At 32.1% G+C, this 16,709-nt stretch overlaps 1 protein-coding gene across 1 annotated transcript in view; it reads right to left on the bottom strand.

The window, feature by feature from the left end:
* LOC110024074 (vesicle-associated membrane protein 711) overlaps nt 1-16,340 on the bottom strand; it is a 19,625-nt gene extending 3,285 nt beyond the window's left edge. Inside the window, exons 1-2 of the mRNA XM_020723814.1 lie at nt 15,949-16,340; nt 7,571-7,761 (exon numbers count right to left, since the gene is read on the bottom strand). Coding sequence (XP_020579473.1) covers nt 7,571-7,761; nt 15,949-16,165 — 408 coding nt within the window. The 5' untranslated portion in view covers nt 16,166-16,340. The remainder of the gene's footprint in view (nt 1-7,570; nt 7,762-15,948) is intronic.
* Between the last annotated feature and the right edge of the window lie 369 nt (nt 16,341-16,709).

Below are 16,709 nucleotides of genomic sequence, written 5' to 3'. Positions count from 1 at the left end.
TATATATATATATGCGCACATATATACAAATAAGTATACATACATGTATAAATATGCATATTTTTAGGTTTATAAAAAGATAATTAAGCCATTATCAAGCCAAACACAGTCAATAAAACTTTATTTGTATTTGGCTCGTTGAATAAATAATCTTTCAAAAAACCAGTCAACTTTGAGCTAATTATTAAGTTGAATAAGATAAAACACGAACAACAAAAGTTTTCACATCCCTAACAAGAGGAGCCCAAAATAGTATGTTTTCCTAGGCATCATGAGTTAGAAGGTGAATATTCAGTATCTTTCCATTGAAAAAAACATGAATATAAAGAACTACACTTTTTCCCTTTCATTTTGGTGAAGAAAATAAAAATCAAAATAGAAATAATTCAATTTACTATATCTTTTACCCAAAGGTGTACATTCCATCAGAGGCATTTCAGGAAATTGCCATTTACAAAACCAAATCATGAAGTCATTTATTGAATCCAAATATAGCATGTTAAGAATTATGCAATAAATATGAAATGATTGAAAGCATGTATGAGTGAAAACCAATACTGTGCGAGACAGCCTATTATAAGGCATGTATGAGTGGAAGCCACCATCCTATCTGTCATACAACTGCCAAATGAGTGTGTTAAAGGATTACCTCAGAGAAAACCTTGATCGAACTTGAGCACTTGTAGAGAATATATGTACATAAGAAAAAATGAAACAAAAAAAAGAACACAAGTGAAGTGAAAGAAGACTGTCAAGAGAAAGGCGTCGTAGGTCTCCAAAAATGACAAATGCATCCGGTGGACCATTATTTTTAATCTATTACCACAGAATGACTAATAACTAATAAACAAGTAAAATAAGTACAGATATGTCCAAATATGAAAAATGATATCAAAGTACAGCAAAAATCATGCCATGTAAAAATAAACATGTATAGTGAACTATTGGTTATCAGGCTACAGAATTAAGTATAGCTACTTGTCTGATAAAGAAAAAGCTGACATGCAATCAGTTCAAGGAATCCTAATCACCTGAATTTTTCAGAATCAATTCCCCGAAATAAAGAAAAATCTTGCGATTAGTACCTATATATTTTGTTACTAGACATGCCACGTGATTTTAGGGAATAGGATCACAATTTGATATAGCAACAAAAACATGGCATAGTGCATATTAAAAAAAAGTGTCAAAAATATGCTAATGTTATTAAAGATATACAATAACAATAAAGACTTTATCCCACTAAGTGGGGTTGGCTACATGAATCTTTTTTCTCCATTGTGTGCTATTGAGTGTCATATTTTCATTTAATGCTAATAGATTAAGATTATTTTTTATACAGCATGCCCAAGTCTTTTTAGGTCAAACTCCACCTTTCTTATCAAAAGTCAAATCTAAAACATCTACTCTCCAACCAGGATCATCAAATGGTCGACGTATAATGTGACCAAACTCTCTAAGACAACTCTCTCTATTCTTGCGTGTCAATGGAGCTATACTAACTCTTTCACGGATATATTCATTTCGCATTTTGTCTCTAAGTGTAAAGCCACTCATCCACATAAGCATTCTCATCTCAGCAACAGTTAACTCAGTTTCATGCTCCTCTTTTAGTGGCCAACATTTTGTGTCATAAAGCATTGCAGGTCTCACCACTATCTTGTAAAAATTTCCTTCACGTCTGAGCGGTACTTTTCTATCACACAATAGGCTTGATGCATTCCTCCACTTCAACCGTCCAACTTGAATTCTAGTAATAACATCCTCATCTATATCGCCATCGCTTTGAACAATGAACTCGAGACATACGTTCACTCCTTGTAACGACTGGATCACCCATTGTTACAACTACACCAATAGATCTACTACTAGTACTAAAATTACATTCCATGTATCCAATTTTAGATTTACTCAAATGAAAGTCATTAGAGTCTAAAGTTGACCTCCATAATTCAATTTATTTTCTAAACTTTTTCTCTAGTCTTATCCACTAGAAGGATATCATCAGCAAAACGCATACACCAAGGTACATCCTCCTATAAATGCCTAGTAAGAACATCCATAACTCATGTAAAAAAGAAATGGGTTAAAGTTGATCCATATAATCAAACCGAAATAGGAAAATACATGATCAATCTTCCTTTGTTCAACACAAATAATAACTCTAGTATACATATTTTTAATGACTTGAATATAGGTCATATCAACTCCTTTCTTTTTTGAAACTCTCCAAAGTATTCCTTGTCGTACCTTAGCACAAGCTTTTCCAAATCAACAAAAATCTTTTGTAGATTCTCCTTACATTCTATGTACTTCTCCATCAAACTTCTGAAGAAATGCATAGATTCCATAGTATACTTGTCTAGCAAATCCAAACTATTTTTGAGAAACATTTGTACTACGTTTTAGCCTATATTCAATTACTCTCTCCCATAATTTTACTGTATGACACATTAACTTAATTCCTTTATAATTTGCATACTCTTGTACACTCGCTTTATTCTTAAAAAGCTTGATCAATTGCTCACAGACATGAGAAATAAACCTCACAGTTTTCTCTTATGGCTCTAACGGTTTATTCTTCCTCATGTCTGTAGATTATTGATTCAGGTTTCACATATCAAATGACTAAATGCACGCAAGCTTTTTCAACTTACTATCTGTGCTCTGGAAAAGATACCATCAGAATTGTCGATTGCTACATTAGTTTCATTGCTAGTAAATGGTCGATTGAATAAACAACTGATCTAACTCTGGAGTCTGTTTTACATGTTCCTCAGTTGCAATGTAACTTGTTATCTGTATCTATCAGCAGGTTTACGAATGATATTAATTGCATTGTTAATTTCTCTTCTAATGGTTGTGTTTTTCAGACTCATCGTTCAGGAAGGATGATCAAAATTGCTAAGAGAGTAGACAGACTCTACTACTTCCACGAAAAGAGCATGAATGTGACGACACAACTCTCAGGAGTTGTAGCTTATGTAGAGTCATTGAATATCCAATTATATTGTTGAATTGTCGTTTAGGTCATCCTAGTTTTCAATATTTAAAAAATTTGTATCTTTTGATGTTTTCTAATAAAAGCTCTTCTAGTTTCAATTGTGAGACATATTAGTTAGTCAAACATCATCGGGTTTATTACCAACCCCACACTTACACACCTTCTGCACCTCTCTCTCATTTACAATGACCTTTGGGGACCCTCTCGCACTCCTAGATACACCAATAAATGGCGGTTCCTAACTTTGATAGATGATTACACTCCGATGACGTGGGTCTACATTTTAAAAGACAAATTGGATGTTGTTATCACCTTTCAAAACTTCTACACCCTCATTTTAACCCAATTCAACTCCTATTCAGGTCCTTTGGACCAATAATGGTCGTGAGTTTTTCAATTCTATTTTGGTTGAATTCTTGTTTAGTAAAAGCATCCTCCATCATAACTCGTGTATGGACAATCCTCAACAAAATAGGGTAGTCGAGTGGAAAAGTTTTCACCTCTTTGACGTTGCTCACTCTATTATATTTCAATCAAATGTCTCGAAATAATATTTGAACGATGTCATTCTCACTATCACCTATCTCATAAATAGAAACCCCTTTAAAATTCACAAGTTTTGAATCCCCTTAGCCGTCCTCAAGGCATGTTTCCCTGTCAATTAGGACTTCACCACATTAGAATCCAATATTTTTGGGTGCACTACATTTGTTAGGAGCACTGCCCCCAATCGGAGTAAAATTGATCCCAATTCTATAAAATGTGTCTTGATCCTACGACTAATAGAATCTATGTGAGTGTTGATTCTCCTTCTTTGAAAGTGTTTCCTATTTTTCTAGCTCGACCCCAAGTGAGGGAGAGCTTGGGTTCTTAGAGACTGTCTCTTATCTTACTCCTATGAATGTTCCCCCTATTGTTTTTGCCACTGATGAGTCCACTGTTCTGGTGAGTGCACCATCTAGTGAGTCCCCTAGACTTATGCGTGCGCCATCGCTTCCTCCACTATCCGTGTCTACACTCGGCGGACCTGTTCAAATACTCTTACTCTGGAACCAACTAAATCCTTACAGGACCTTCACTCCAGGCGACATCATCAACATGACCACTCCACCGCATAAGGAGGTGAGTTCTCCAAGTAAGGTATGCAATCATACATGCTCCCTCTATTCTATGGCAAAATATCTCTTTCTGCAGTTTATTACCAACCTACAAAGCATGTGCTACTGCCCTGACAGACTACCAGATCTCAGCTACTATTGATGTTGCTCTTGCTGATCCAGCCTGGAAAACGACAGTAATGGAGGAGATGAATGCTCTTCGATGGAACCATATGTGAGATGTCGTTGATCTTTCTCAGGATAAGAAAGTTATGGGGTGTCTATGGATTTTCAGCACCAAGTTCAACTCTAATGGATCCTTTGAATGCAACAAGACACAATTGGTTGCCAAATGGCACTTACAAACCTACAGAGTTGACTATAAGGAGACATTTGCTCCAATGGCTAAGTTAAACAATATTTGAGTATTGTTATCCCTTCTTGTGAATCTTGATTGGCCTTTATTCCAGCTACATGTCAAGAATGCGTTCTTGAATGGAGAGCTTACAAAAGAGATATTCATGTCGCTCCCTCTTGAATTTGACTCTACTGCCTCCAAATGGCAAGCGAGCAGGCTGTGAAAGTTCCTTTATAGGCTAAAACAATCCACAATAGCATGGTTCGACAAGTTCACAAAGGTGGTCGTCATGGTTTTACTTCAATCGGATCGCACTCTCTTATTCTGACATTCCTCTAATGGTCAGGTAGCTGATCTTATTATCTATGTTGACGATATTGTTCTTACAGGTAATGATCTCCCAACATTGGAGTCTTTAAAAAACATTCTTGCTAAGTTCTTTGAAATGAAGGACTTGGGATTTATCTGATACTTCTTAGGCATGGAAGTAGTTCGATCAACTCGAGGCATTTGTCTATCTCAGCGTAAATATGTGATTGATCTCTTGACAGAGAACAATCTTCTTCTATGCAAACCAGTGACTGTCCTTGTGGATCCCAATAAAAAATTATCTGACATTCCCAATGTTATGCTTGTCAACAAGACTCACTACCAACGTCTCGTGTAAAAACTTATCTACCTCGCCCATACTCACCCCGACATGTCACGCAATTGGCATAGTGAGTCAATTCACGCATGATTCCTATGAGCATCATCTCCAAATTGTCTACTGAATTCTCTACTATTTAAAAGGTACATCGAGCTCAAGTTTATTTTTCTCCAATCACATCTCTCGTTCTATTGTTGTTTATACAGATGTTGATTGGGTCAGATCGGTTCATGAATGACATTCTACCTTGGAGTATCGTTCTGTTATATGAGACAATCTTGTCCCATGAAAAATCAAAAATGGTCTGTGGATGCCCGGAGCAGTGCTGAAGATGAATTTCGGTCTATGTCCTTAGGAATCTGTGAAACACTCCGGTTACGCATCATGCTCCGCAAATTCCATATGCCAAAGTATGTCCCGCTGCAGCTATCCTGTGATAATAAGGCAGCAATCAACATTGCTCACAATCCAATCCAGCATGATCGTACCAAGTAAGTGGAGATTGACAAACACTTCATTAAGTTGAAGATTGACTCTGAAAAAGTTGTATTCATTTTTTGTCCTCCAGTGGTCAGCTAGCAGACATCCTCACCAAGAATCTTCCTTGTCTGTTGCTAGATATTTCACCAGCTAGCAGACATCCTCACCAAGAATCTTCCTTGTTTGTTGCTAGATACTTCACATCCAAGTTAAACATGACTAACATCTATGCTTCAACTTGAAGGGGAGTATTAGATTTATTGCTTGTTATTCATTTTTATTCCCTCATTATTTATTTCCTACTTGTTTTATTCTATTTTATTTCTTTCCTATTTGTTTTATTCTCTTTTATTTCTTTCCTTTATTGTATTCATTGTATTTGGGTTAAATACTCCTACTTCTATCAATAATATCATCCTGCTCTATTCTCCAATTTACATATCTAACAATAAACTTTATTATTACATTTATAGCACTTTGGCGACATAAATCTATGCATGAAAAGGTGAATTTCACCTTTTGAAAGTAAATAATAGTGATATTTTAATTTTATATTAATGAGTTATATGTAAATGTGAAATTTTAGATGTTAGATATGTAAAACATAAGAATTGTGTTGCATGTATGTAAATGTCACTTTTTTAATTAATTATGAAGATGCTTGTAAATGGATATTAAAAGAGATATTCCTTACATGCTTTTTTGCATATGATAGAGCTTTAATCAACGAGACATCCATTGAAATAAATAAAAAATTATAATTATGAAGAAAATTTTGAGATGATAAAATATATTAGCTAAGAAAAACAATGAAAATTTATGAAATACAATTTTTTTAGGGGCATGAAATAAAAAATTATCAATCAATTTTACTAAAAGATAAAGTGATAATTGGGTTTCAATAAGCTATCCTAAATCTATTATACAAATGATTGGAGATAAAGACGAAGATATAACTTCTTGGTAATGCTAAGTAATTGACAGAGAGAAAAGCTTCAGAAGCCTTACGCAACAAGAGCATATCATGGAGACTTGTATATAAAATTATTAGCACAACAATTAAGGGGGTAATATTGTATAGGTCTAAAGTGTCGGATGAAAATAGTGTGGAATACAAAAGAATATTAAGATGACGTATGCCAAAACTAGAAAGTATAAATTAAGAGACGATTATATTAAAGGAAAGAATGAAATAACATCTAATAATGAGTAAATAATTGAAAACAAACCTAAATGATCTGACCATGTATAAAGAATGATAGAAAATATGCCTATTAGATGATTAGATAAAATTCATATCAAAAGATTAGGAAGGAAAATGGGTAGGCCAAACATTGATAGAAGTTGTTCAAGATGATTTTTTTAAAAAGAGGTCTAGCATCTCAAATAACACCCAGCACGAACAGAAGGAAAATATAGATTCATGAAGCTGGTCCCAAATAGTTTAAATAGACTAGTGATGTGATGATTACAATTTTATAGGTAAAAAATGAATAGAAAATGTGATTTGACCTACATTTAAGACAATGATTGGGGTACAAAAAAAGAAACACAATTCAAATTAGTTGTTGCATGTAACAGTTATATATTTTTTTTAAGAGAACTAAAAATACATTGAATGTTTTACATAATTTGCGTTATTGCATCATTTTAGACCTATAAGAAGCCATATCCCTCCCAATTTGCACATCTGAAGTCCCAATCCCCTCCTTTCCAATACACACATCCCTACAAAAACAAAATACACCCCCACATACAAAGAAGGATAGACATTTTTACCTTATAGATTGGTTAACTATAACAAGGCAGAACCTGATCCTTTAGTCAATAAAAAAAAAAAAATACTTGGACTACTAGGTCGGTACAAGAACCAAATTAGTTAATAGGAAAATGAGACGGATACTTATACATCCGGTCCAATCTATCTATTCAAGAGGTACGCTTAATATAAGCATGGGATGGAAAATGCCTTTCAACTCTACCTGACTCATTTCACCTCTGATGCGATTTATCCTATCTGCATTAGGATCGTTTGAATAATAGTCCATTTGTTGACTTAAGACCCTAGAAAATTCCTCATTCATGGCATAAGCAAGAGCTGTATGGCATGCACGTCCATATGTCTTCACAAATCTTCCATGAATGTCTTCAAGAAATACAAACGGAATTCTTCCTGAGAAAAGAAAATTGTTTCAAATCAGCACTGAGACGCCATAAAGTTTCGAATGAATAAAACGTACACGTTATTTATATAGAATGTTGTTCCAAACACTCATTATAAGCTTGCACTGTACAAATCCAAAATTTAATTTACTTGATTAAGAAGCATTACTATTAAAATTTTATGATTAACTTAACAATTTAATTGATGCACAGAAATCAATTAAGTTTAAAATGAAAAAAAACTGCTCAAAATAATTGAATACAAATAATTAAAGATAAATGATATAACTATTTTGAGAATGATTCTAAGATTTAAATGAATCCATACTAAAAGAAAATTTTAATTTATGATTTAATATTTCATATAAAATATATAATAAGGATAATGGCATAACTGTAAAAATAAAGTTAAATTGTAATAAATAAAAGATAAGTGGGTGAAACATTGGGTCAATTAAATTGAACGGAACCGTCGATTACATTGCTTTAAAAAGGTGATGAATGAGAGTGGAAGAGCAAGATAGAGAGAGTATGAGAGGACAGTGAGTGTGTCTAAAGCGTCAATGGCTTGATTTGGCTGAGGCTATGCGGAAGAAGAGCAATAAAAAATTTAGGAGAAAGAGTAAGTTTTTAAGAATTTCGCTTTTTCTTCTTTCTTCTAGTTCAAAGGTAAACTCTAACCCGATATTTATTGTTTCAATTTCTTTATGAGAAAATGAAGAATATTTAAGATAAATTTATGTTTAGATTTTCAACTTGCATGCTATCCCAGGTTAAGTTTTAAAACTTACTAGCCAATGTTATGAACAAATAGTTAACTTATAGATTTTCTGATTATCATATTTAAAGATTCTTATAGTTATAAATACAAGTCAGAGTTAATTGAATTTAGGTTGGATTGTTAGATGCTAATTGGTTTAAGATGACAAAATATTGTAAGAAAACTTATTTTAATATGTATACATCATATTTAATATAAGACGTAGATTTAAAAATAAATGCATGAATAGATTGTCTTCTTACACTGTATTAAAATCAAGTTAAACCCTTGATTTCTCTTATGATTAATATTAAAATTTTGGTTATAATTATAACGGAAAACGTTAAAAAAGTCCTATAGATAAGTATGTAGGAAACTTTAAAATTATTTGGAGCTTTCTACAAATGAGGGATCATATGTGTGTTCAATTCACGGTCATATAAATCCATATTATTAGATTCCTAAGGTAATCAATGCTTTAGAAAATATTTACATAATTGTGGGATAAAGTTATATGGTTCTGTTATAAAAACATCATAATTATAATTTATTGTAAACATGAAAAATGACTTCTACTGGAGATGAAATACAATCTAACCAATATAAATAAATTTATTTAGTTATTTAAGTGAGAACTAAAGATCTATGTTATTATAATTTATTTTACGACAATTACATGATAGCTATAACTAAGGCATGTTGTGCTTTCTAGTGGACATGAAATAACCATAAGAACAATATTTGTATTAATTTCTATTTTCAAGTAATATTTAAAAGGATAGCCAAAATAATGTGAAAAAATGTGTATTTTTTTTTTTATTTAAAGAGTGAACTTTAAATTATTTGGTTGCATGACTCTAATTATGTGCATTATAATATGCATACTTTATATAAATTGGATTTGAGTGGGAACTTAGGTGGAATTCAAAAAGAGTTACGCAAGGCCTTAAGGTGTTTGCAATGTATTAATTTAGAATCCATGATGCAAAGATGTATAATATCATATAATGTATTCTTCTAAACCGACGCATTACTTTGAATGTTAATGATTCTGCTTCTTTATATGCACATGATGATTCATTACTACAAGATAGTTATTATAAATTATAATAATTCCTTATCAATACAAATAATCATTTGTATTGCTATGAAAAAAGTATATGTTATCATGTTTTGTTTCGATTGTTTATTTTGCACCCTACAAGAATGAGAAAATAAATGATATATATTATATTGATATGTTTGCATAGCACATTGAAAAAAAGAATCACCCTCTTATAGTATCAACCGAGCATGCTAATGTACCCATGTGTTGATAAGTCTAATATTTCCACTTCAAAATAAATAATAGATTTACAAGTTATACCCTGCAATTCTAATAAAGGCTGGAAGTGATTTGAGTTTAAATAGAGAAGGTACTCTTGAAACGCATGTATCAAGTATATGCTAAAAAAAAGTAATGATATGATATGTTTATTACATATTGAAGCTCTTAAAATCAAGTTGAAAGTTATGATTCAACTATCATACATAACTCTAATTACTAAACAACGTTTATAGTCATAATTACTAAAACCAAGTATTATGATCTTTCTTGCATCTTAAATATAATGAGCAGCATGCATATTATTATTTTTTTTTCCATTTGAGTTATTATAACTTAAATTATAATATAACCCACAATGTTATATATTTACAACTCACTCTACAAACCGATAAACATTTTCAAGAAAATATTTGATGAAGCAAATAAAGGATAGAAGAGGTTTTGTTTACGACAAGTGTGAAACAGTGTCAAATCCTTTTATATAGTTTTGACAGATGATAAAATAATTTAGATGCTTTTCTTTTAAATGTTTGGTATTATCTCACATGTTTAACATTAAGATATTTATGAAAGCCTTCAAGATTAAAAAAAAAAATTATGCTCGACAATTCTTGCATCAGTACTCCAAACACTTAGGCCGAATCATCACAATAGCAGTTTTAAAGCAAAAGAATTACACTAAGGGATACAAATGGTGACGAAAGAACCACTAGAATAATTAATGAAAAAAAAAAGTGATGTTTAAAATACTTGGATAGGTGCAATACTAATGTATTTTATCTGTCCATTGAATAATATTGCCTTTTGCATATCAAGTATGAATTCTTGTAGAAAAAACTTCAAACAAGAATACAACTAAGGCTAATAGAAAGGGAGAAGAAGCTATTGGGGTGAAATAAACAATTGTCGGCTTACAATTTGATACAATGGGTGTTCCCACTCATGCATTCACTTGATGATGGTATCAATAACTTAGCTATTCAAGATTCTTAGTCCCAATCATGGGCGGTAGCAGTACAATAATAAAAAAAAAAATTATTTAAAGTTGTTCCAAAGCATGCGACCACTTCTTTCAGGGGAGTCAAATGGTTTATTGCATTCTAGAAAGATTATTGATGGCATTTTTTGCGCTGAGGAAAAAAAAGCATTGTTGACACTTTTGCAATGGATAATAAAATGGAGAGATGATGGCAAAGTTGGTCTGAAGATAAATTTCGTGGAAAGAGATTGTGAAAACATTTCAAGCTTGACATTAGCTTCTTTCTAAAAAGTCAAATATAACGCAAATTTAAAAGATTGATACAAATAGATCAATCATTAATGTAATACGAGGCAAAATTTATCATGTTTTCAAAGAATAAGCATCAAGTAGTCCCCACTACAGAGAAAAGCTCCGTCAATTCTTGTGTGGATTGTGGTGCATGATTAGATAACTCTTGGTGCACTTAGAGATTGAAAACTACTCTATACTGGTGGAAAGAACAAAGAGAATAGAAACTGATTTTTAAACGAATGAACAAAAGGAAGAGCACTAAATAGGATTGAATAGGTTATGCATTAAGAAGGCTTCAATTGTGGAATTAGTGGTGATATTATCAGTAGTATTACGAGACTTGTGATAAAGGAGGGCTAAATCAAGGAAAATGCCTTTTGAGTTCTAATGCATGTAACTTATGTTGCCAGCCAAAGCATTAGATAAAAAATTCCTCAAAGTCTACCCAGAGATCTACGCCATATGTAAAATCACGGAGAGCTTCACCTCAGAATAAAATTTATGAATGATATGCTAATAGAGGTGGAAAGTATAAAGTGATCGAGTCAGGAACATTTACTCTTGGTTAGGATCAGTGAAGGTAAAATATATAGCCATGAATCTAAACTCTAACTCAACATAAGCTTGTCAAAACTAATTAATTCCTTTTTTTGGTACTTTCTAATTAAGTAGTTGAAGAAGTTTGGTGCTTTTTCCAAAACTAATGCAAGTGTTGCCTTTAATTGTTAGAACATTCAAGTCTTTTTATGCTTTAGTTTTTGTTGCAACTTCCTCCTTATATTTTAGTTGTATTCAATAGAATGTAAATATTGTTTTCAGACAAACTTTGCTATCATCTCTCCATTTTATTATCCATTGCAAAAGTTTCAACAATGCCTTTTTTTTCCTCAGCGCAAAAAATGCCATCAATAATCTTTCTAGAATGCAATAAACCATTTGAAAAAGTGTCCACTTTTGCAATGGATAATAAAATGGAGAGATGATGGCATTCTATTGAATACAACTAAAATATAAGGACGAAGTTGCAACAAAAACTAAAGCATAAAAAGACTTGAATGTTCTAACAATTAAAGGCAACACTTGCATTAGTTTTGACAAGCACCAAACTTCATCAACTACTTAATTAGAAAGTACCAAAAAAAGGAATTAAATCAACAAAATTTTATTCATGAAAAGGTATAGCAAAAAGAAAAGGATGGACAAATGTGTTGACCGCGGTTCATAATCATTTGACCCCCTATTGAAACATTCAAATAACAAAATAACTGAAAACACTATCAATATAATGGTGTGAATTAATGATGTTAACCATAAAAGGCAATGAATTTTCTTCAATATTACCTGTCTTAAAAAATCTATTGTGAATCTGTGATTAGCAATGATCAATGAAGGTTTTTCTTTATTGGTTATTTCTTTTGGCATCAAGATTTTATCTGTTTGGGTGGCATCTAAATGCCATCAAAATATGATTCAAATACCATTTCATCATCATGACCATTAACTCGGTCTCATCTATTTATAGTTGGCTTTATGGTTTCTTATTTCTAGTAAACCCTATTAAGTATTACAAGAGGTTAGAGCTAATATTGCTTAATAATTCTTGCTCAATTTCTATCAAGGTTACATTTAATCAGCCATGTTTCACCCTAGTACTCAATATTAAAACTATCTACCAATCACTGCCTACTCTACCATTTATTATACATGACCCAAAGCCAAGTAAGTTTATTTTTTATTTTGAATAAATACTAGTCCTAATCTATCACTGCTTTAATTATTTATCAATCCATTCTTCCTCGCTTTGTCACATATCTAACTTAATCTTTTAATTCCTATCATACTTATCTGTTGATTTCTTCTTTGCTTCCTAATACTTAAATCATACAAAATTGATGACCAAATTGCAATTATAAAAATTATGATTAATGTCCATGATATTCTTTTATTGTATGGTACTCATAATATACTTCACCATTTTAGCAACAAAAATTAACTCTGCAAGTTATATCCACATTTATATCACCATTCTTCCATATATATATAACATAATTAACATATCACACTAAGGTATCACTTTACCTTTTAGTAATATTAACCAATAATTAGCAATATCAAACCCAATATAATTATGTCACATACTTAGCATTTGCATCAACTAATCCCAAGCCATTTATCGACTAAAAATTTTTTACAATATTTTGATTTTTCACTTATTTTGATAACAATTGGAACAGTATTATCCTTTGTAAGCATTAGTATAGCAAATAAAAAAACATCTACCGGCATAACCTACTTTTTTTTTACTAGCATGACCTAATTAGAATATCATTTGCAATCAATTGTATAAGTTACAAACTTAAAGCTAATCCATAATGTAAACCAAACTGTGATTTGAAATTCCTAGTCATTCCAAATCTACTTTAAGTATCAGTTAATACTCAGTCATGCACATTTTAATTATTTTCTACATATCTTCGATATACTTTTCTTTAATATTTATCAAATTAATTCTCATGGTACTCGATCCTAGGTCTTTTCATGGCCAATGAAAATCATAAGAAAGTATTGTATTTGCTATTTATATTTTTACATTAATTTCCTTGGCACAAAATTAGAGTCCATGATGGATATTTATATCATAAAACTAAATTAATTATCAAAAGTTGATGTAATTCCTTTATCTTATATTCTATTACCCTCTCCCACAACATCATCGTATAACCATATTTACCACAATCATGAACACCCTTTCTATTATTGAATAACGACACAATGTGTTTTTTCTCTGATTATTTGGCATCCTCATATGTTAGCATTAACATTGAAAAGATGAGCAACCAAACTACAATGATATTACCCAATAACACTCTAAAACTCAATAAATATCATGGAACTCAAGTTTTATCTCTAAATGTCCTCTTTGGAGCTAGGTTTGATCCACTTCTTGAGGTCAATCATGTATAGCACATCATGCTCTTCCAAAAATCTTATCCCTTAGAGGCCTCACTAATAAATTTATAAGATAGCCTTTTCACCTTTCCTTCATAGTAATTTAAGGGAAATTTATATACGTAGCACACAATTCTTATGTATTTAAATAGCCCGCATGTAAACTTTCATATGTACATACATAGCATTTTGTGCTTTAAACTTATGAATGAAAATGTGTATTTCACTTGTAAAAAGTGGTAATAGTGCTTTTCTTATGTGATATTAAAAATTTGAGTGATATGATATAAATATAAAAGTTTAGGTGTGAGATCTGTAAATTCATAAGAATTGTGTGCTACGTATTTAAATGCCCATTTATTTAATTAAGATTGTATTATCATTAATTATGTGTCATCTATTTAGCCTTTTGACATTTTATTACTCACCATAATTATTTTATAGATCTCATTCTTCTCCTCTCTTGGTAATTATGCTATACGAATCATTAAAATCCTCAACTTTTATTTTATTCACTACTTTGTAATACTTCTAGCTTTTGAATGCCTCCATAGCATTTATTTTGTGCCACTCCTTAAAGGCACATTTCATTTATGTTACATCTTATCTTTTTATACCTTTTCACTCCACGATCAACTTTCTTTTTTATGTGGTGTATTTTTCAAATCTCCTAAAAGTTTTATAGCAAATGTCTTTTTATGAAACAACTCATCCTACATCAAATCAAATATGACCAGCTATATAATTTGAATATGCTTCTCTTAATAGCCTATCTAGGAAAACAACTCAAGCAACACTCAACAAGGATTAATAAAAAATAAATTTCATAAAAACTATCCTTAATAATTAGAATAGGCTAATGAAGGCATTGGTGATGAACAAACTATAACAATTTTTCACATTTTTAAGTTTAACCATCTTATACGGGAGAATAATTTATTTTGAACTCGCACACACGCGCGTGCACGTATATATACATATATTAAGTGTGTGTGTCAATGATTAGAACTTTATAAGATATGGTCACACTATCTCCTTCAATTGCCTTTAAAGTGATTGCAAAACAAAATTTTCTTTCATTTTAGGCAAGAAAAAAAATATTTATAATCTAGACATTCATCCATCCATCCATCCTGTTTAGTACATAAGCTTTGATTTTTCCATCTACCCTATTTACTAGAATTATAGCTTCAACAAAGAATCTTAGCAATATTTACTTTCTTTCAGTTCTTAGAATCGCATTTATTTTCATTCATAACCTTTTAAAGATTGACTCAACTATAGAATTTCAATTAATCTTTCTTACAATCTATGATGAATGAAAACAACACCATCATATCTTATGACAATTATTTTGTTTGATCTCTTTCCGCTTGAATGAAATATCATTTAAGAATTATTAAAAGAAAAAAGCACTCATCTAAAATAGCTAATATCACCTAATAAAAGAGTATTATACAATAGATGAAAGAAACAAAAGCAACAAAAATGGGGGACTACACGAAATAATAAATAAGCCTCAAACCAGGAGAATGGTTACCTCTAATCACTTAACGTCTCCAACCCAAGCCACACGGCTCAAATAAAAGAGAACTATATATTCCATCTCCAGCATCCAATTTTAATAATAATTTTGTCTGCAAACCTCAATCTCCCAACAAAATGAGGTGCCAAAAGGGAAAAATCAGCTGTGATGATCTCATAATACGGGAAAATTCAGTATTGATAATCTAATAGCAGTGATAAATTAAATCGATTCAGGCCGTTCAATCATTCATCTCTCTTTAGCCAAAACGAATCAACAAAATAGCAACTTCGAAAACAATCCAGTACGAAAAAAAGCCACGGCAGGATTGATGATGTCGAAAAAAGAGGGAGATAAACTCACTTCCGGCGGTGTCGTCCGCCATGCATAGAGCGGTGATGCCATCGGTGCGACTGACGTGGAATATGTAGCGATCCTGCGAGTAGGAAACATGACTATCGTTTGTTCCTGGGATCTTCTCGAGGATCTGCCGGGCAATCGCGCTCGCGTTCGTCTGCGTCGCGCTGAACTCCGCTAAAACCACGGAGCCCCGCGCCACCAGCGCGTATAGTATCGCCATGTCGATCTCTCCGTCTCGCTTCTCTCGCTTCTCCTTCCCCCTTCTCCGTTCTCCCTGTGCCTCGGGATTCCTTTCCAAATTGATTAATCGATCGATCGATGATTAGGTTTGCACGAGAGAGAATGCTACGTGACAGCTAAGAGCCTAAGAGAGTAACGACCAGTGAAGCTGTTCACAATTTGATATTATTTTCTTATTACGGCTAGCGGCGAGTTATATTATAAATTACCATGGAGGAGTAGGTGCTCCGGGCTAATGACTTCAGAAATAAATTTAAATGTGTTGGATTGTAATTTTTTCTTTATGCATCAATCACAGTGTTAGAGCTAAATACAACAACAACAACAAAGCTTTAATCCCACTACGTGGGGTCGGCTGCATGAATCCTTTTTCTCCATTGCCTCCTATTTAGTGTCATGTTTTCATTTAGTTCTAGTAAATTAATATCATTTTTAATACAATAAGCCCAAGTCTTCCTAGGTCTACCTCTGCCTTTCTTAACACAAGTCGAATTTAAAACATCTACTCTCCTAATCGGATCATC

Source organism: Phalaenopsis equestris, unplaced genomic scaffold (assembly GCF_001263595.1).
Source record: "Phalaenopsis equestris unplaced genomic scaffold, ASM126359v1 Scaffold000244, whole genome shotgun sequence".
Taxonomy (NCBI): Eukaryota; Viridiplantae; Streptophyta; class Magnoliopsida; order Asparagales; family Orchidaceae; genus Phalaenopsis; species Phalaenopsis equestris.
This window is presented reverse-complemented; position numbering and strand designations above follow the sequence as displayed.